Source organism: Trichechus manatus, unplaced genomic scaffold (assembly GCF_000243295.1).
Source record: "Trichechus manatus latirostris isolate Lorelei unplaced genomic scaffold, TriManLat1.0 scaffold00030, whole genome shotgun sequence".
Classification (NCBI taxonomy): domain Eukaryota; kingdom Metazoa; phylum Chordata; class Mammalia; order Sirenia; family Trichechidae; genus Trichechus; species Trichechus manatus.
The window spans coordinates 10,404,528-10,424,603 of record NW_004443966.1 but is presented as its reverse complement, the minus strand read 5'-3'; the positions used below and the strand labels follow the sequence as shown (position 1 = coordinate 10,424,603).

At 52.5% G+C, this 20,076-nt stretch overlaps 1 protein-coding gene across 1 annotated transcript; it reads left to right on the top strand.

Moving 5' to 3' along the window:
* Nucleotides 1-10,220: 10,220 nt before the first annotated feature.
* Nucleotides 10,221-17,074, top strand: PIF1 (PIF1 5'-to-3' DNA helicase). Its single transcript, XM_004374791.3, has 12 exons — nt 10,221-10,803; nt 11,686-11,818; nt 11,893-12,018; nt 12,142-12,295; nt 12,401-12,515; nt 12,598-12,704; nt 13,789-13,928; nt 14,276-14,382; nt 15,162-15,249; nt 15,379-15,524; nt 16,490-16,681; nt 16,894-17,074. The coding sequence occupies exons 1-12, from the start codon at nt 10,240-10,242 to the stop codon at nt 16,948-16,950; spliced, it is 1,929 nt and encodes a 642-aa protein (XP_004374848.1). The 5' UTR covers nt 10,221-10,239; the 3' UTR covers nt 16,951-17,074.
* The last annotated feature ends 3,002 nt before the right edge of the window (nt 17,075-20,076 follow it).

The following is a 20,076-nucleotide window of genomic DNA, read 5'->3' as shown; positions in this document are numbered from 1 at the left end:
CAACCTTTCCCGGACTTGTGGACCGAGACAGACCGGGAGGGGGTATAGGATGGGGCGGTGGGGCAGGCGGAGGGGGAGGGGGCTTCCGGCCCAGAGGCGGAGGCGATGGGGCGGGCGGTACTCGGGGGTGGGGCCGGACCGAGTGAGAGTCCGAGGCGTTGGCCGCCGGTCCCTTTGAGGTCTCCTGAGATGAGTGGGCTGGGGTTGCCCAACTGGACCAATCCGCCCTGGGCGGCCCAGAGACGGGGCCACCAAGTGGCTCCTCTTTTCTCCCTGAAGCTGGGCCAGTGGCAACACCCTGCTTCTCTTCTCTCCGGAAGCTCCGGGCAGGGTCGGTCCTGGAACTCAATCCCGGTCAGGAGGATCGTGTAACGGGGAAGACCTGAGGCTGCCAGTTTGGACTCCGGGCTCTCTTTTGGGGAGTCGGCCCTGCCTCTCAGAGGTTCCCAAGCGCAGTCGTCTCCCCTAGTTGAGCGTCGCTCACAGCTGTTTCCTCTCTAGTTCCCGTATCTGAAGACCACCACTACCCCTACCCGGCGGTGATCTTGCAGGCTTGACAGCCTTGCTGGGAAGCGGAGTATAGGGTGGAGCATTTCGCTCCAGAGGAGACCAGCATAGAAAATCATTTTAATTATACCCTGCGCCTATTTTACACTTGGAGAAACAGGCCCAGAGAGAGACAGTGACGAGCCTCCTGCAACCCCACCCTCAGCTCTGAGGTCAACCCGCCCCATGCCTCAGCGGAATAATTAAGTGCGTGTGGGATTAATGGTGACCTCCTTTGGCTTTGGCTGCCATAGCAGCAGCCACGCCAGTGAACCGAGCTCCCCTTTCAGCACTGCCTTCTGCTGGCCCTAAGGCTCCCAGGCCACTTCCCAGCCTTGCCTGGAAAAGGACAGCCTGGGACCCCAGGGCCAAGGGAGAAGGATGAGGGAGCACTTCTTCCTCAGGCCTGGAACTGGGTTCTCTCATGGAAAGGGGTGAAGAAATTCACCCTGGGGATCTGAGAAAGTCCGTGTATGTGACAACTTCTCGCAGCCAGCACATGGCTTTATTTCCTCGATCTGCAGAGTTGAAGCGGCCGACCCCCATGCCTGAGGACCCACAGGATCCTGTACCTGGAAACTCAGGCTTCACCTGCAGAAGACGAGGGACCCTGGGGAGTTCACGTTGCTGCACTGAAGCAGCCCATTTCTGTCAATTTTGGGAATGAGTCACTGATAACCACTCTGGCCTCAGTTTCCCCATTCGGCCCATCTGTCCATCTGCTTGTTGCCTCCACAGTGCATACATACATTCAACACAAATGTTTTATTTGCCTCAACTGTTTGCCTATACTATACTAATGGCTGAAAGATCTGGCAGGGCCCTGGATGTCTGTCTTCTACTGGAAGAGATAGATAAACAGATAATGAGAATACCACGTGTTAAATATAAGGGTAAATGCACAGAGGAAGGGCACCAAAACCAGGAGAAAGGGGCAGGACAGGCATTCTAGGCAGAGGGGGCAACGTGAGCAATGGCATTAAACAGCACTGTGTGTGTGTGTGTGTGTGTGTGTGTGTGTGTAGTGAGGCCAGGCTGGACAGACAGACAGAGCTCATGTAGGGAGGGCCTTGTAGGTTGTGTTGAGATGACTACATTTTAAAGTCAGAGCAATGGGGAGCCATTGAAGGCTTTTGGCATGAAAGTGATGGGATCTGCTTTGCATTTGTGCCATTTAACCAATCAACATATTTGCTGAATGCCTCCTAAAGTAGGGTACTTTCCATTCTTCATTCAGACATTAAATGACCTACTTATGGTTACTTGACTGGTAAGTGGTGGAGCTAGGATTCAAACCCTGCCTGACTTCAATCTGCACTCTTACCGTCTCTACTGAATGACCTGCTTTGCAGTATTGTGTGACCAGGCCACACAAGACCTGGACCCTGGCTTGGGGAGCTGATCAGCCAGTAGGAGGGTAGACAAATCCTGAGAAGTGCTGTGATTAAGGAGTACACAGCTCCTGGTGAGAGCCACTCCCAGAGGAGGGGCTGGAGAGACTGGGTTGAATTCTAGCAGTGTTAGCTGAATGGAAGGGTGGGGGACGGACGTTATTAGGAAGAAAGAACATCATGCACGAAAGTGAAAACGTCTTGACTTGTTAGGGGAACTGTAGGTAGTTTCTGAGTGGTCGTAATGCTTGGGGTGGGAGGCAGAGTGAGGAGAAATGCTGATAAGGAGGTAGCAGGAGCCAAAGCCATGAAGGGCCTTAAGTGCTGACCTAAGGGATTTGAAATTCCTCCTGCACATAGCACAGGGTCACTGGAGGGTTGAGTCAGGGTGTGACACTGTCCAATCTTCATTTTAAAAGCTCACTTTCATGGCTGCTGTGTGGAGAATGCAGTGATGGAGGCAAAAGAGAAAGAGATCCATTGAGTAGGAGATTGTTACAGAAATCCAGGTAGGAAGTGATGCAGCCTGAACCAGAGCAGTTGCTACGAGGATCAGAGGGCCAGATTCAAGAGATAGTGAAGAGATCGAGGTGGGGTCAAGACTTGGAGAGAATGGTTTCATTATTCACTGATTTATTCATTCAGTAAATATTTGTTACGAGTCTAGCATGTATCAGACAATGTTCTAAACACAAAGGACAAAGCCCTGAATATGACAGGAGTAGTCCCTGCCCTCATGAAGCTGGAAGAGAGAGAGGATAGGCAAGTAAACAAATGAATATGCTAACAACAGAATGTGATAGGTTCTCTAAGGGAAATAAACAACATAATGAAATAGTAACTGAGAGGGCCCATTTTAGACACAGTGTGTGTAGTAGGGAGAACCCTATCTGAAGAGGGGCTATTTCAGCTGAAACCTGAAAGATGAGAAAGGGACAGCCACACAAAGTGGGGAGGGCATTTCGTGCAGAGGAAAGAGCAGGTGCAAAGATCTGGCACAGGAAAGGGCTTGGGGTGTTCAAGGAACATTAGGGAGGCCAGTGTGATAAGCCAGTTGTGAGCTAGGAAGAGAGTGGTAGACTTGACATCACAGTGGAAGGAAAGGGAGTTGGTCTCAGGGTATGGTAAAGAGTGTGGATTGTATTCTAAAAGGAATAACGTAAGAAGTCATTGAGGACTTTTAACGAGGGCAGTGGCAAAATCTGAGTTATGTTTTTGAAAAGATCTTGCTTACTGCGGTTTAGGGGTGGATTGCAGAGGGGCCAGAGTGGAAGATGGGAATCCAGTGAAGATTAGGAGACTACTACTGTAATCCAGGGGAGACATGAGGGGCTGCTAGCTCTAGGGTGTGGGACGGGGATGGGAGGAAGTGAATAGATTAGAAATACGTTTTGGAGGCAGAAACAACCAGGTTTCAGCAGTGGCTTGGATGTGGTAGAAGAAGAAGTAATCAAGAATGTGGTGTGCGTTTTTAACTTGAGCCAAATATGCTGGTGTCATTTACTGAGATGATAAAGACAAAGAGAAAAACGGGTGTGTGTGGTATTGGGAAAGATTAAAAGCTCCGTTTTGGAGCTAGTGAATTGACATGCCTAATAGGCATCTATTTCAGGAGGTAGCATACGATCAAGAACCGATGGTATTGAAGGAAGAAGTCCAAGCTGCACTGAAGACATTGGTTAAAAATCAGGCTCCAGGAATTGACAGAACACCAATTGAGATGTTTCAACAAACAGATGCAACACTGGAAGCACTCATTCGTCTATGCCAAGCAATTTGGAAGACAGCTACCTGGCCAGCTGACTGGAAAAGATCCATATTTGTGCCCATTCCAAAGAAAGATGATCCAACAGAACATAGAAATTATCAAACAATATCATTAATATCACATGTAAGTAAAATTTTGCTGAAGATATTTCAAAAAGGGTTGCAGCAATTCATGGGCAAGAAACTGCCAGCAATTCAAGCTGGATTCAGAAGAGGACATGAAACGAGGGATATCATTGCTGATGTCAGATGGATCTTGGCTGAAAGCAGAGAATACCAGAAAGATGCTTACCTGTGTTTTATTGACTATGCAAAGGCATTCGACTGTGTGGAATGGGAATTCCAGGACACTTAATTGTGCTCATGTGGCACCTGTACGTAGACCAAGAGGCAGTCGTTCGAACAGAGCAAGGGGATATTGCATGGCTTAAAATCAAGAAAGATGTGTGTCAGTGTTGTATCCTTTCACCATACTTATTCAATCTGTATGCTGAGCAAATAATCCGAGAAACTGGACTATATGAAGAAGAATGTGACATCAGGATTGGTGGAAGACTCATTAACAACCTGCAATATGCAAATGACACAACCTTGCTTGCTGAAATCAAAGAGGACTGGAAGCACTTACTGATGAAGATCAAAGACTACACAAACTTCTGCATGGATTACACCTCAACATAAAAAAAAACAAAAATCCTCACATCATGACAAATGGAGAGCAGATCGAAGTTGTCAAGGATTTCATTTTACTTGGATCCACAATCAACGCCCATGGAAGCAGTCAAGAAATCAAAGGACGTATGGTATTGGACAAATCTGCTGCAAAAGACCTCTTTAAAGGTGTTCAAAAGGTGTTAAAAAGCAAAGATGTCACTTTGAGGACTATGGTGCACCTGACCCAAGCCATGGTGTTTTCAATTGCCTCATATGCATGAGAAAGCTGGACAATGAATAAGAAAGACGGAAGAAGAACTGATGCCTTTGACTTATGGCATTGACAAAGAATATTGAATATACCATGGACTGCCAGAAGAGTGAACAAATCTGTCTTGGAAGAAGTACAGCCAGAATGCTCCTTAGACGTGAGGACGGTGACACTTTGCTTGCATACTTTGGACATGTTATCAGAAGGACATCATGCTTGGTAAAGTAGAGGGTCAGCAAAAAAGAGGAAAACCCTAAATGAGATGATAGCTGCAACAATGGGGTCAAACATAGCAACGACTGTGAGGATGGCGCAGGACCGTGCAGTGTTTCATTCTGTGGTAAACAGGATCCGTATAAGTCAGAACCGACTCGATGGCACCTAAGAACAAGGCGGGAGGGAGGTGCTCTTTGGAGTTTCGATTGAGATAAATGTCCTGAAAATGCACTTTGTAAACCCATCAGCCCTGTGCTAATGTCACTATCATTATTAAAGAGTCAGGGATTCGACTGAGACCTCCCAGTGAGAGGAGAGAAAGCAAATAAGACGGAAGAAGTTGCAGGGGAGGAAGTTTCATAATGAAGAAAGCCTGTTTCTTCTGAGAGCTTCCCTTAAAACCAGGCGTCGGGTTAGGCGAGGAGACTGGGAGCTGCGTTGCACTCTGCTTGGAATTGACCTCCCGTCGGCAGCAGTGAGCAAAGGACCGCGCGGATGCGGCGAACCGCCCAAAGGAGGAAGTCCGGCCCTCTCTGTGAAGAGTCTTCTGGCTCCGCCTCTCTCCGCCAGCGGCCAATCAGGATCCGGCTGACCGGACCGGCAGTGCTCCGTGGGGACAGAGTCGGAGTACCGTTAATCCACCACAAGGCGGTATCTACTTATTCATTCGATTCCTTTCCCTACAAGGGCTTAACTGTTTTTCCTCTTGCAAACACCTGGGTGGTCCTACAACTATTTTGGAAAAAGATCTGGCAGTTTCATATAAAAGTAAACACGCACCTACCCTATGATTTCTCACCTAGCCATTAACCCAAAAGAAATTAAAGCGTAAATCCACAAAAAGTGAACTTTCTATCAACAGGAAGATGGATAAACCGTATCTATACAATGGAATACCACTCAGCAATAAAATGGAACTCACTACTGATACACGCAACAGCATGAATGAATCTCAAAATTACTATGCTGACTGAAAGAAGCCCTCCACGCAAGAAGATACACGCAATATAACGTATGGTTCCGTCTACAAGAAGTTCTAAAACAAGCTACACTAATCTATGGTGAAAACAAAATCGGAACAAGGGTTGCCTGGGAATTGAGGGCGGGGAATGACCAGGAAGGGGCATGAGGGAACTTTCTAGGTGACGATGATGTTCTTATTGCTGCCCAACAGAACTTTCTGCAAAGATGTAAATGTCTTACATGTGTGTTGTCCACTATGGTAGCTATTGTGGTATATTGATCACTTAAAATGTGGCTAGTGCGACCAAAAACGGAATATTTGATTTTATTTAATTTTAATTAATTTAAATTTAGTATTAAACAGGCATATGTGGCTAAAAAAAACAAATGCATTGCTGACGAGTCGATTCCGACTCTAGTGGCTACCATATTGGATAGCACAGTTCTATATCTTGACAGGGGTTTGGGTTACACAGGTGTATGTATTTATCAAAACTCCTCTAATGACACGCTAAGATCTGTGCATCTCACTGTGTGTAAATTTTTTACTTTAAAAAGGTAAACAAACGTTGAAGTCTAATTAATGGAATGCGTGCTGAAGTGTTTAGAAGTGAAATATACTGATGTCTGCAACTCTCAAATGCATAATAAAAAGATGATGGACCTAGGGATGAATAGATGGCTAAACCAAAACCCGTTGCTGTCGAGTCGATTCTGACTCACAGCAATCCTATAGGACAGTGTAGAACTGCCCCTAGGGTTCCCTAGGCTGTAATCTTTGCAGAAGCACACTGCCACATCTTTCTCTAGAGGTAGGTTTGAACCACTTGCCTTTCAGTTAGCAGCAGAGGCTTAGCCACTGCACTGCCAGGGCTCCTTTGGATAGATAGACGGACAGGGGATAAAGCAAATATAGCAAAAATACTAGTTGTAGGATCTAGGTGGTGGGTTTATGTAAAAAAGTCTTTCAATCTTTCTGTATATGTTTGAATATTTTCATAATAAAATGTTGGGGGGGGGAATCCCATGTGGAAGTTCCTGTGCCCTCCCTAGAAGCAGCCTGGGATGAAGGGAGCAGGCTGTTTTGAGTGTCCTAGGCCCCTTTTGAAGAAGCCCTGCTGGGACAATGGTTAAGCACTCAGCTGCTAACTGGAAGTTTGTCGGTTTGAACCCACCCAGCTGCTCCGCAGGAGAAAAGACCTAGTGATCTGCTCCCATAAAGATTACAGCCTAGAAAATACTATGGGGCAGTTCTACACTGTCCTATAGGGTTGCTATGAGTCGGAATCGACTTGACGGCAAACAACAGTCCCCTTTTATGCAGAGGGTAGTGGGAAGATAGAAAACGCCCTTTGGAAACAGGCTTGGTTCATAATCCCCACTCTTTTACTTTCCAGCTGTATGACTGTATTAGTTTCCTATTGCTACTGTAACAAATTGCCACATATTTAGTGGCTTAAAACAGCACAATTTTATTTTCTGACAGTTCTGGAAGTCAGAAGTCTAAAATGGGTGGTCAGGGCTGTGTTCCTTCTGGATGTTCTAAGGGAGAATCCGTTTCTTTGCCTTTTCCAGGTTCTAGGGACCTCCTGTAGGAACCCTGGTGGCCCAGTGTTTAAGAGCTCGGCTGCTAACCAAAAGGTCGACAGTTCCATCCGCCAGCCACTCCTTGGAAACCCTATGGGGCAGTTCTACTCTGTCCTATAGAGTTCCTATAAGTTGGAATCGGCTCAATGGCAGTGGGTTTAGGAACCTCCTATATTCCTTGGCTCATGGTCCCTTCCTCCATCTTCAAAATCAGCAGCATAGCGTCTTCAAATCTCTTTCTCTGACTTCTGCCTCCTTATTCACATCTCCTTCCCTGACTTGTCTGTTTTGTTGATTTCCTTCTAAGGACCCTTGTGATTACGTTGGGCCCGCCCAGATAATCCAGGACAATCTCCCTTCTCAAGATCCTTAATTTAATCACATCTGCAAAGTCCCTTTTTGCCATGGAAGGTAACGTATTCACAAATTCTGGGGATTAGAACATGGACATCTTTGGGGGGCATCATTCTGCCTACTACAGTGACTTTGAGAATTTTCCGTAGTCTATTTGTTTACTCATTGGTAATGACCTATATGACACTAGGTCAAGAAAACACTGAACAGGAAAAAGATTTCTCATGATTTTTTTTTGGTAATAGTTTTACTGAGATACAATTCACATACCAGACAATTCACTCAATAAAAGTGTACAATTCAGTGGTGTTTAGTACAGTCACAAGTGTGCAACCATCAGCACTGTTTTAGGACAGCTTCATCTTTCTCCCATTTTTTACATGAGGAAGCATCACTTGAGACGTTCAGGAAACTTGCTTAGGGTAACATCTAATCGACAGGGCTGAGACAATTCGTTGGGTATCAGGAGCCGGATTCTAGTCCTAGTTTTGCCCCACTCCCTTCATGAAGTTAGGCTAGTCACCTGGAGCAGTGTGATGGAGAGGTTAAGGCAGCAAGCTTTTAGGTTAGATCTGGGTTCAAGGCATAGTTTTGCAAACTAAAAACTATGTGACCTTCGGCAAAACTTCGCGGCGCCTAGGTTTCCTCCTTTGAAAAATAAGGGTCATTCAATCCATGGTAGCTATCATTATCTGTAAAATGAGTGACTAGACTCACCTCGAAGATCCCTTCTAGTATGTAATTCCAAGCTTCAATGAGGGAAAAAAGATAATTAAAAACAAACTCCCCAAGCATCCGGTGCAACAGGAGAGATAAGAATTCCCTGAAGATCGGGGCTCACACACTTCCTTCTGGGCACCGGGCATCTCAGCCAGTGTGAAAGACAAATGCGTAAAATGACCCATACAAAGCACGGCAGGGTGGAAAGAGTTGGGAAGGCCAACAGTGGTCCTCAGAGCAGAAACAGGGGTGGGATAGACCCGAGGCAGCTCTTCCCGATGGCCAAGTCTCGGGGCTGCGTGGGAACTGGAGGAGACAGGCCAGAGCCCTGGGTGGGGATGGGGGAGTGTTGGAAGGATAGTTCTGAAAATAAATCTCCAGAGCCGCGTTGGAGCACGAGACAGGACCAGATAGGGGGCCCAGCCCCAGCCCCGCCCACTCGCTCGCTACACTTAGTACGCTCCGGCCACAGCGATCAACCGTCTCCCTCCTGCGTGCGATTGGTACAGCCCGAGCTGCGAGAGTTAGAACCCAAGGAAAGGCACGCCTATCGACACGCCCCTGCCTCTGATTGGCTGAAGGAAGTAAAGCTCCGTCCGGTGATAGGGTCATGTACTAGCCAGGGTATTTGAAAGTTCCTAGTTCCCGAGTTTAGCAGTCCCCAGCCGGCCGGCTCCAGTCAGTTCGTTCATCTGAGTGCGGGAGCGAGAGTGAGTGTCGGCCTGAGCCCCGAGGTGGGAGGCGGAGAGCTTGACTTCTTCAAGGGGTTAGAATCCCTGCCGGGAGGGTGCGGATGAGTGGGTCAGAGGGCAGGAGCACCCATACCCACCGGGAGGTTGGAAGGGCCTAGAAGCCGTTGTGGCTTAAGAAGGGCAAGCATTAGTTTCCACTTATACACACAGGGAAGGGTGAGACCAGATAAACCAGGGCACGTATCTGGAAGACCTCTCCCCAAAAAAACCCAAAGCCGTTGCCATGGAGTCGATTCCGACTCAACAACTCATAGCGACCCTATAGAACAGAAAAGGGTTTCCAAGGAGCAGCTGGTGGATTCGAACTGCCGACCTTTCCGTTAGCAGCCTGAGCTCTTAACCACTTCGCCACCAGAGCTCCATCTGGAAGACAAAAGGCGCTTATTACATGTCAGCCCCCTCCCCATATCCCCACGTGCGAGTCCCCTGCTTCCTCGGGGGAGGACCCTGAAGATTCCCGTGCCCGCCCTGGATCTCTTGAAAGTAGTCTGCTTCTCCGCGCAGGCGTCTACTCCTTTCGTGGCCTTTGCGTTCCTTCGGAACAGCCCGAGTCTCCCCAATCCTGGGGGCATGCGACACAGTCCATCCGCCGCTCCGGAATTTGTTGTGTCAGACCACACCGTACCCACAGGCGTAGAGTCGATTCCGACTCATAGCGACCCTATAGGGCAGAGTAGAACTGCCCCCATAGGGTTTCCAAGGCTATAAATCTTTACGGAAGCAGACTGCCACATCTTTCTCCCGCAGAGCGGCTGGTGGGTTCGAACCGCCGACCTTTCAGTTAGCAGCCGAGAGCTTTAACCACTGCGCAATCAGGGCTCCATAGGGGAGTACATTTCTAAGAGTTAATTTTCGGTTGGCCACAGCGCCCTTTTACCGGTGACAGTCTCCGAAACCCCACGTGTCTTCAACCAGGTCCCCTGTCACTGCCTCTATACCACCCAAAACGTCTCCTGAGGCCACCGGGACCCCTGCGTTCCGGTCCCTTCGCAGACCTGCGGCGGCGGCGGCGGCGGCGATGCTGTCGGGCACCGAGACGGCGGCAGCAGAGTGCGAGGATGCGGAGCTGCGGTGCCGCGTGGCCGTGGAGGAGCTGAGCCCCGGCGGGCAGCCGCGAAAGCGTCAGTCCCTGCGCACCGCGGAGCTGAGCCTGGGTCGCAACGAGCGCCGGGAGCTGATGCTGCGGCTGCAGGCGCCGGGGCCCGCGGGGCGACCGCGCTGCTTCCCACTGCGCGCAGCGCGCCTCTTCACGCGCTTCGCCGCCGCCGGGCGCAGCGCGCTACGTCTCCCTGCCGACGGCGCTCCCCGGCCGGGCGCCGGCGCCGTGCAGCTGCTGCTCTCCGACTGCCCCCCAGACCGCCTGCGCCGCTTCCTACGCACGCTGCGGCTCAAGCTGGCAGCGGCCCCAGGGCCCGGGCCCGTTTCCGCCCGCGCGCGGCTGCTCGGCCCGCGGCCCCGAGACTTCGTCACCATCAGCCCCTTGCAGCCCGAGGAGTTACGGCGCGCGGCGGCCACCCGGGCGCTGGACACCACGCGGATGAAGTTGCCCGAGAAGCCCCAGACTGGGGCCGGGCACAGCAAGGTGAGGACAGGAAAGGGGGGTGCCTTTGGGAGTGAGGCCCAAGTTTGGGGGGAAGAAGATGGTGGTGGTATTTGATGAGGCTGCTGGTTTTCTCAGAGGAGATGCCCACCCCACATCTGAGTATGACAGGGATGAGGGAATTGTGCGTGTGTTTCTCATCATGGGATCCCTGAGACTGGGTAAAACAGAGCAGGAGAAGGGAGGCCAGGCCTGAGCCTTGGGGACCACCCACATGCGAAGAGAAAGCAGAGAAGGTCTGGGAAGGAAAAGGAGAGTGTAGCAGCCCAGGAGAGGAGAGGAGCTTCTGGACAGAGGGAAGTGATCAGCAGTGTCGGGGCCGCCAAGAGGTCCAGTAAGATGAAGTGGACGAAGAGTCTGGTGGGCTTGACAGTGTTTGCGGACATGGGCGGGTGTATCACAGACATGGGGGTTTGAGATCAAGCAGGGGAGAAGATGGAGATGGGGCAAGAAAGGTTCCTCGCTAGGGAGGGTTTTGCTCAGGTGTCTTGAGGTGAGAGGGACAGGTTTGTGACAGGAAGGTAAGTGAGAAGGGAAGCTGGGTGAGAAGACAAGGGTTAGGGAACCCCGGGGAAGGAGCTGGAGGAGGGTCCAGACCCACACTGCGGGGGGGGGGGCGGCGCTCAGGGCAGCAGAGGTCAGTGGAGACCCAGCCTTGGTTCCTTCCTCAAAGAGAGGCCTGGACCCCAGTAGTGGCTGCCAAGATCTCCAGGTGAACCGGGCTGAGTCACATCCCTGTCCCTCTCTGCCCAAGTGTTCCAAGGAGTGAGGCCAGCAAAGAGACAAAGGGCTGCCCGGCCAAGAAGGGGGGGGGGGGGCGACAATCTCTAGGGATGGGGGACCTGAGATAGCCCTTCCCCCTAGGAAGCCCCAAGGTGGCCCCTGCCTGTGAAGAGGCTGAACTTGCCCCCCAGCAAGCCCCAGCTTTCTGAGGAACAGGCCGCTGTGCTGAGCGTGGTGCTGAAAGGCCAGAGCGTTTTCTTCACTGGGAGTGCAGGTAGTAGGGACAGAGCAGGGTGGGGGGCAGGGGAGATGGAAGGGCAGATGGCTCTGACATTGTCCCCTGCCCAGGGACAGGGAAGTCCTACCTGCTGAAGCGTATCCTGGGCTCACTGCCCCCCACAGGCACTGTGGCCACCGCTAGCACTGGGGTGGCAGCCTGTCACATTGGGGGCACCACCCTCCACGCCTTTGCAGGTAAGTGGGAGCCTCTGGGGCTTAAGCTAGGAGCAAGCCAGGCCTGTGAGGAGGGGAGGGAAGGGGAGTTGGAATTGAGAGGGGGCTGGGGTCTCAGCCCAGGCTGAATAGTGTCACTCACAGGCATCGGCTCCGGCCGGGCCCCCCTGGCCCAATGTGTGGCCCTGGCCCAGCGGCCAGGCGTGCGGCAGGGCTGGCTGAGCTGCCAGCGGCTGGTCATTGATGAGATCTCCATGGTGGAAGCGGACCTATTTGACAAGCTGGAAGCTGTGGCCAGGTCAGTATCTGCAGTGTGGGCAGCAAGTAAGGTCTGGAGTCTGGTGGTCTTGGCATGTGAAAGCTGCCCACCCTAGCCCCTAAAAAACACCATGCTCTTCCCCAGAGCTGTCCGGCAGCAGGACAAGCCCTTTGGAGGGATCCAGCTCATCATCTGTGGGGACTTCCTACAACTGCCACCTGTGACCAAGGGCTCCCAGCCCCCGCAGTTCTGTTTCCAGGTACCCCTCACCTTCTGGCCTCACCCCCCACGCCCGTGGAGATCTACTCTGCTCCTTAACCCACCCCACCCCACCCCACCAGGCCAAGAGCTGGAGGAGATGCATTCCAGTGACCCTGGAGCTGACTGAGGTGTGGAGGCAGGCGGACCAGGCCTTCATCTCTTTGCTGCAGGCTGTGAGGCTGGGCAGGTGGGCCCTGGTGGAAAGGAAGGGAGCACGAGATGAGACTCCAAGCACAGGTCAGAGCAGAGCCCTGGGAAGGGGAGAAATGCTTGTTCTTGGAGCACAGTCTGTACAGGCAGAGGAGCCTCTAGCAGGACAAGGGAAGGATGGACAGACAGACACAGGAGAAATTCAGATGTTAATACCCCCATTTTACAGATGCAGAAACTGGGGTTCAAAGAGGTGAAGTGACCTGACCAAAGTCACAGGTAGAAAGTGGCCGAGTTGGGCTTTGAAGCCAAGTCTGTCTTGACTCCAAAACCCAAGCTCCTCTACTCTTAGAGTCTAGGGGGCCGCTTGGTGGGAGTGGGCAGCGCTGTAGACATAGTGCCTCCCCAGCCAGGACTGCAGGCTGGAAGGCCATGGCTACTGTAACGTGCGGATGGAAAGGAGGCACGGAAGGTGGAAGAAACGGGGCCAGAGCCGGGCCATGAAGAGACAGGCCTGACTGGGCAGGGGACAGTGAGGGGCTGAGGGGCCATCTCTGCCTGGCCTGCTGAAGCAGATGCAGGAGACAGGTAGGAAGGGTCATGGCGCACATGGGGGACGAGAGGAAGGCTCAGTGGCAGAGCAGGTAGAGATGGTCCCCAAGCTGTCCCCCTCCTCCCACTTGAGCTGCTGCTGTGTCCAGGATTGAGACTGGGGAAAATGGAGACACAGGCTGGATTTTTCCCAAGGCAGCCAGCAGGGGCAGAGGAGTACGCCCTGGAGGCTAATCTGATTGCCGGCTTCCTTGTCTAGGTCCTCCAAACCTCTGGCCTATGCTCCCTCACCACCTTCCTCAGAAGCATTGTGGGGTGGGAGGGTGGTTAGGTCCTGCCTGCCCACCCACCATCACAGCCCAGCACTCTGCTCCCCCGTGCTCATTCCCCATGTCTGGAGTCCAAGTGAGGAAGGGACAAGTTGACCAGCCTGGGGGCTAGCGATGCCCTGGTGGCCCTTTCCTGCCCAAGGCCTGGCTCATGGCCTGCTGCTTGGGTCGTATGCCCATACATTTCCCACCTTCCCTGGTGTTCAGGTGAGCTCTACCCTGACAGCCTGGCCCCCACAGGTGCTCAGATGAGGTAACCCACCAGCTCCGGTCTACAGCTACCCACAAGGTGGGGCGGGATGGGATTGTGGCCACGAGGCTCTGCACCCACCAGGATGATGTGGCCCTCACCAATGAGAGGCGGCTGCAGGAGCTGCCAGGTGAGCAGGGAGTTAGGGTTGGGCAGGGCCAACAGGCAGGTGTGGCCCCTGCAGCCCCACCCGTGGGGTCATTTGGATATCCGTGCCCCCAGGCTCAGTGGCCGTAAAGGCCCTTGTATATGCAGATGTAATTGTGCTTGCAGTGAGTTGGCCAAGTCACTCGGCCAGTAAGTGCTGCAACTGAGACTTGAACCCAGGCCTCTGACTACAAGGCCCCAGCTAGGCCTGAGCTGCCCCCACAGAGCCCTTTCCTGGCCACCAGACCCCTTTCCTCCCCGACACCGCCATCTAACAAGTGTTTTTGGAAACTGAGTCACAAGTCAGTGATTTATCATCTGTTTTCCCAGGCAAGGTGCACAGCTTTGAGGCTATGGACAGTGACCCGGAGCAGGCCCAGGCCCTGGATGCCCAGTGTCCTGCTAGTCGGCTCCTTCAGCTAAAGCTGGGGGCCCAGGTAAGTGGGAAGCCGAGCCTAGTCCCTGGGAACTTGGGCTGTCCTGCGTGGGCCTCCCTGCTCCTTGCCCTCTGCCCAGGCAGCTCCAAAACCAGTGAGCCCAATCGTGAGGCGGGGTGACAGACGGGCCCAGGCCAGACCTCCCTCCCTCCTATTCCCACCACCTTCCTGTCTTCAGCTTTCACTGCCCTCCTCCCCCTGCCCCCTGGAGCCCCAGGCAGTATTGCTTTGGGCAAGTCCCTTTCCTCTGCTGAAGCTCAGTTTTGTCATCTGTAAAATGGGGAGCAAATACCTACCCTACATGGCCGTCTTCTACAGATGTTACATTCCTGCTTCCTCCTGTCACGTTGGGGGTGGGCAGAACTGGAGGACTTTCCTCAGGTCCCAGAGGGCACCCAGTAGGATAAAAGCAGGTGCAATGTGGGTGGGGGAGAGGATGGTGGGACCCTGGGGGCTATCCCTCAAGATTTGTGGCCACATACATACCCCACAACAGACCTTATAGTTTTCAAAGACTGTGATGTCTATTACCTCGTTGATCCTTCCTACCTCCTTCTAAGGCATGCTGAGCACATGTTATCCTCCTTTGACACACGGGCAAACTGAGACCCAGGAAAGTAAGGAGCTTCCCCAGGGGTCACAGCCAGCCAGTGGCAGCACTAGGACAGGGACTTGGTGGCCCCCAATGACAGCCCCATGCCCCCAGCCTCTGAGAATAGTAACTCCTGGAGGTGAGGTCAGGCTGCTCTCTAGTCCTCCATTTCTTTTTCCCTTTGCAGGTGATGCTGGTGAAGAACCTGGCGGTGTCTCGGGGCCTGGTGAATGGGGCCCGAGGGGTGGTCGTTGGGTTTGAGACCGAGGGGAGAGGTGAGTGACGGGGGGAGGTGGCAGCCCTCTTTCCTGGCTTTGCAGCAGTTGGGAGGAAAAGACCGTTGCCCCCCACCTCTGAGCTCCAAAGCAGAGCTGAAAGGCTAGACTTCTCCACGCCTCCCCCAGGGCTGCCCCAGGTGAGATTCCTGTGTGGAATCACTGAGGTCATCCGGGCTGACCGCTGGACGGTGCAGGCCACTGGGGGCCAGCTCCTCAGCCGGCAGCAGCTACCCCTCCAGCTGGCCTGGGCGATATCCATCCACAAGAGTCAGGTGAGCATCCAGTGCGGGGAATGGGGACAGGGCAGGGCAGAGGGTGGACAGGATAGGCCTGCGACGTGTTGAGGGGGGTTCTCGAAGGCTTTATGGGGCTGAGCTGGCCCTGGATGGAAAATTCCAGACCAGGAGGAGGATAAACCTTCTTTTAATGTATTTCCCACCTTGCCCCCTTCTCTGCCGTTCCCAGACATATACACTTCCCCACTGCCATCCCCGCCCCACTGTTTTATGGGTCCCTACCAAAAAACTCCATTGCTGTTGTGTTGATTCCGACTCATAGGACAGAGTAGAACTACCTCATGGAGTTTCCAAAGAGCGCCTGGTGGATTTGAACTGCCAGCCTTTTTGATTAGCAGATGTAGCTCTTAACCACTATGCCACCAGGGTTTCCAACTCCGAAAACAAAACCCATTGATTCTGACTCATAGCAACCCTATAGGACAGAGTAGAACTGCCCCATAGGATTTCCAAGGAACAGCTGGTAGATTTGAACCACTAACCTTTTGGTTAGTAGCTGTAGCTCTTAACCACTGTGCCACCAGGGCTCTTTACTAGATATGTTCAATTTAATCCTTATTATTGTATGAGATTTAGATATAATTATTCCCATTTTACAAAGGAGGGAACAGAGGCTCAGACAGGTTAAGTAACTTATCCAAGGTCCCCACAGCTAGTGAGTGGCAGAGCCAGGATTCTGCTCTAAGCCTTGCTGATCCAGAGCCTGAGCTCTTTCCTTTCATCTCTATACCTCAACTCTTATCCTAGATCTGTAGGTACCCCCTGCTACCCAGACACCCATCTGCTGTCAACCCACCCCTCTGTCTGGAGCATCTCTGGACTGGGTGAAGAGACCCAGGGGCTGCAGCTGGGCTGAAGATGGTGTCAGGGGTGGGGTCAGACTCTTGGGCACAAGGGGCTTCAGGCTGAGGTGGCTCCATCTCTGTCCCTCCATCCCCCAGGGCATGTCCCTGGATTGCGTGGAGATCTCTCTGGGCCGGGTGTTTGCCAGTGGCCAGGCGTACGTGGCCCTCTCCCGGGCCCGTAGCCTACAGGGCCTGCGTGTGCTGGACTTTGACCCCATGGTGGTATGCTGCGACCCCCGTGTGCTGCGCTTCTATGCTGCCCTGCGGCGGGACAGGGGGCTCAGTCTGGTAATAGGGAGTCACTCAGTGGTGGGCCATGTGGCTGTGGGTGGGCTAGGAGCTGGGACAGAGGGAGGCCCGGTGGGGCCTGGAGGTGGGGGACAACAGAGCTCTCTGCTGGCTCTGAGGGGGACAGGGCAAAGGGAGGGAGATGCAGGCCCCAGGCTGGGGCCCTGGGGAGCAGCTCCAGCCTGTGACTGGCTTCTCTGACTCTGATCCAGGAATCCCCAAATGACGACGAGGCAGCCTCAGACCAGAATGTGGACCCGAACTTCTGAGTGCAGCCCCAAAGAGAAGAAAAAGAGTCTCCCCATCCTCCTGCTCCCTGGTGGGGCAAGGCCTAGGGAGCAACGGGAGGAGGGTGGCCAGTGTCCCTCTCCCCTTTCTTTAGGGGCTCTCAGTCCCATGGCAGGGTTGAAGGCAGAGTGCTTCCCTCCACTTGCCAGCGGCCTGTTCCTCCTCTTTGCCCTGGGTGATCTGCTTCCAGGGCCAGGAGTATGTGCCAGCTGGGAATGGCCTGTGGTGGCACCTGGTGTCCGAGGACAAAGCTATCAGCGAGGGCTGGCCCTAGAGCCACAGGGTTCTGAACGCTGCTCCCTTTGGCCTGCCAATGGGAGAGGCAGCCCAGACGGGCACTGGGAGCATTAACAGGCCTCTCTCTGCAGGGACCTGGGGAGGAGTCAGGCCGGGGACAGGCCCAGACCAGAGAATGTCTCCCCAGCTAGGTCCCGCCCAGCATAGCTCAGCCAAGCACCTCCTGGGCCTAACCTAAGAACATACACTACAAATGTGTGCCTGTATTTTAAGCTGCTTTTTGGGGGAGAGAGAGAATATTTGGGGGCATTGAAATGGATGCTTTCAGATTGTATTTATTTAGGACAAATAAACTTGTGAACTGTGTAAGAACTGTGAATCTTCTGCTCTCTTTAAAGGGCAGCTGTGCCTGGGGCCTAGAACACCCATTGCAGGAAGGCCTGCTCCTGCTTGCTGTCTCTTGGCCTCTCTCTCACCTGCGCACACACACACAAAGTGGTCTGTTTACGCCATGCTGGCTGAGATGACGGCATCCTTACGTGAGGCTTTGTGGGTACCACTGGTTGTTTGGGAAGCTGGGTGATCTGAGGTTGGTGACTAACAGTGAAGTAACAAGGTGGATTTGAACTGCCAATAGTCAGACGAGGGCACGCTAGAGAATTCACATGATGGGAGGCAGCCAACACACAGCGTTGGAAGAATGCTGGTGGCCTCGGTTGGAACTTTCTCAGTTTGGGCCTTGCCGAAGCTCCAGCTTGGAGGTTCTGATGGGGAAGCAATCATCCACAAACTTCACTTTATCAAAAAACCTGATGGCTGGGGAGGATGTAGAGAAATTGGAACCCTCGTCCATTGCTGATGGGAATGTAAGATGGTGCGGCTGCTGTGGAAAAGTTTGGCAAGTTCCTCAAAAAGTTAAACATAGATTACCATATGACCCAGCAATTCCGCTCCTAGGTATATACCCCCAAAAATTAAAAGCAGGAATGCAAGCAGATACTTGTACACCCGTGTTCATTACAGCATTATTCACAATAGCCAAAAGGTGGAAACAACCCGAATATTCACCAACAGATGGATAGCTAAATAAAAGGTGGTACATCACTCCTAGAGGTCACCTTTCAGCCAAATAATAGATTGGCTTATAAAATAAACTATATCACCCATGAGTAATGTGCTCCCTTAAACAATCGACTGTATGAGACCCAATGGTCAACATTTACCCAAAAGCAAAGATGAGAAGGCAAGGAGGGGCAGGGAAGCTAGGTCAATGGAAACGGAACAAACGAATGGAAATGACGAGAATGCTGACACACTGGGAAGATTGTACCCAGTGTCACAATTTGCATAAAAATAACAACTTGTATAAAAATTGTTAAATGGGAACCTAATTTGCTTTGTAAACTTTCACATAAAACCTATTTTTTTAAAAATGTGGTACATACATACATTGGACTACTACTTGGCCGTAAAGAGAAGTAAAGGTCTGGTACACGCTGCAACATGGATGAACCCTAAACACATACTGAGTGAAACAAGTCGCAAAAGGGCAAATAATGATCCCACTCACGTGGAATATCTACAATAGACAAGTGTACAGAGATAAAAGTTTATTAGTGGTTGCCAGGGGCAGGCGGGAGGGAGGGGGAAAGGAAGATATAAGCTTAGGGGACACTAAGGGTGATGAGAAGGAGCCCTGGTGGCACAGTGGTTAAAGCGCTCCTCTCGGCTGCTGACAGAAAGGTTGGTGGTTCGAATCCCCAGCCGCTCCACGGGAGAAAGATGTGGCAGTCTGCTTCTGAATGGAAAGGTATCTGTGCTGGGTGGTAAATACGGGTCACAGCGGAAGTATGCACTGGAGGCACTGGCGAAAACCTAGGCTCCGGGAATCGCCGGAATACTTTTTTCACTTTGCCTTCCCCTGAACACACAGTTTGGGGACCATCCATTTCAGCACAGTAGCACTGTCTCATCCTTTCTAATGGCTCTGCAGCCTTGGTTGGAAAAAGCAGAAACAGATCCAGCATAACAAAGCAGGAAAGGAAGGAAACGGAAGGCTATAGCTTGCAGAATTGATATGAAGACCCGTCATCCCCAAGAGCCAGGCCGTTGGGGATGTTATTTCTTCTGCATCCTCTCCTGGGACTCTCCTCTCTCTGACACCACCCCGAACCCCAAGACACTCCCGAGGCACCTCCATTGGCCCAGCCGGCCCTTTCACCTCACCCAGGGACCGATTTCAGCTTTCCTCGGTCTCATAGGGGAACCGAAGGAGCTGCCCCACTTAAAAGTCTTCCTCATGAGCCTACCTGGGCCCCTGAGAGTCCTGTCCTCAGTGACCCCTCCTCATTGTGAAGGTGCTTTCCAGAGGGTCCTGCAGGAAGGCAGATGTGTTCCCCCTGCAGGGGTGGGAGGGAGCTCCAGACATCCCTGGCCCTCACCTGCACATCAGGCCAGATTGGGGTACGGGGTTATCTTGTTAGGGAGGTGTGCAAGAAACCTCATGGTTCTTTACTTTCTTGACATCTAATTTAATCTGACTTTGAGCCTGTACCTGGGGGTGTAAGGAAGCCCCACTTTAGTCAGAACTGGAGCTCCGTGTCTGCAGCGTCATCCAGGCACCCAGGGGCAGGCCTCTCCCCTCCAGGGCCTCCTGGTGACTGCTGCCGTTCGCACTGACCAGCGGTGGGCTGGGGTGGGGGCCCTCTGAGGGCCCTAGCCTCTCCAGGGGTCTCACCCTCTGAGACCCTACCACCTCCCTGTGCTGTTCCCAGGGTCCCTCCGACCACTTGCTTCTCCCCGGTCTTGGGGACCCTCCTTCTCTCTGCTTCTGCTTCCCTCCAGCATAATCCCCTCAAAGAACTGGATCC

Coding starts and splice junctions, on each gene's coding strand:
- PIF1 (XM_004374791.3), top strand. CDS start 10,240: ATGCTGTCGGGCACCGAGACGGCGGCAGCAGAGTGCGAGGATGCGGAG. Junction 14,383..15,161: donor AGCTAAAGCTGGGGGCCCAG/GTAAGTGGGAAG, acceptor TTCCCTTTGCAG/GTGATGCTGGTGAAGAACCT. Junction 16,682..16,893: donor GGGACAGGGGGCTCAGTCTG/GTAATAGGGAGT, acceptor ACTCTGATCCAG/GAATCCCCAAATGACGACGA.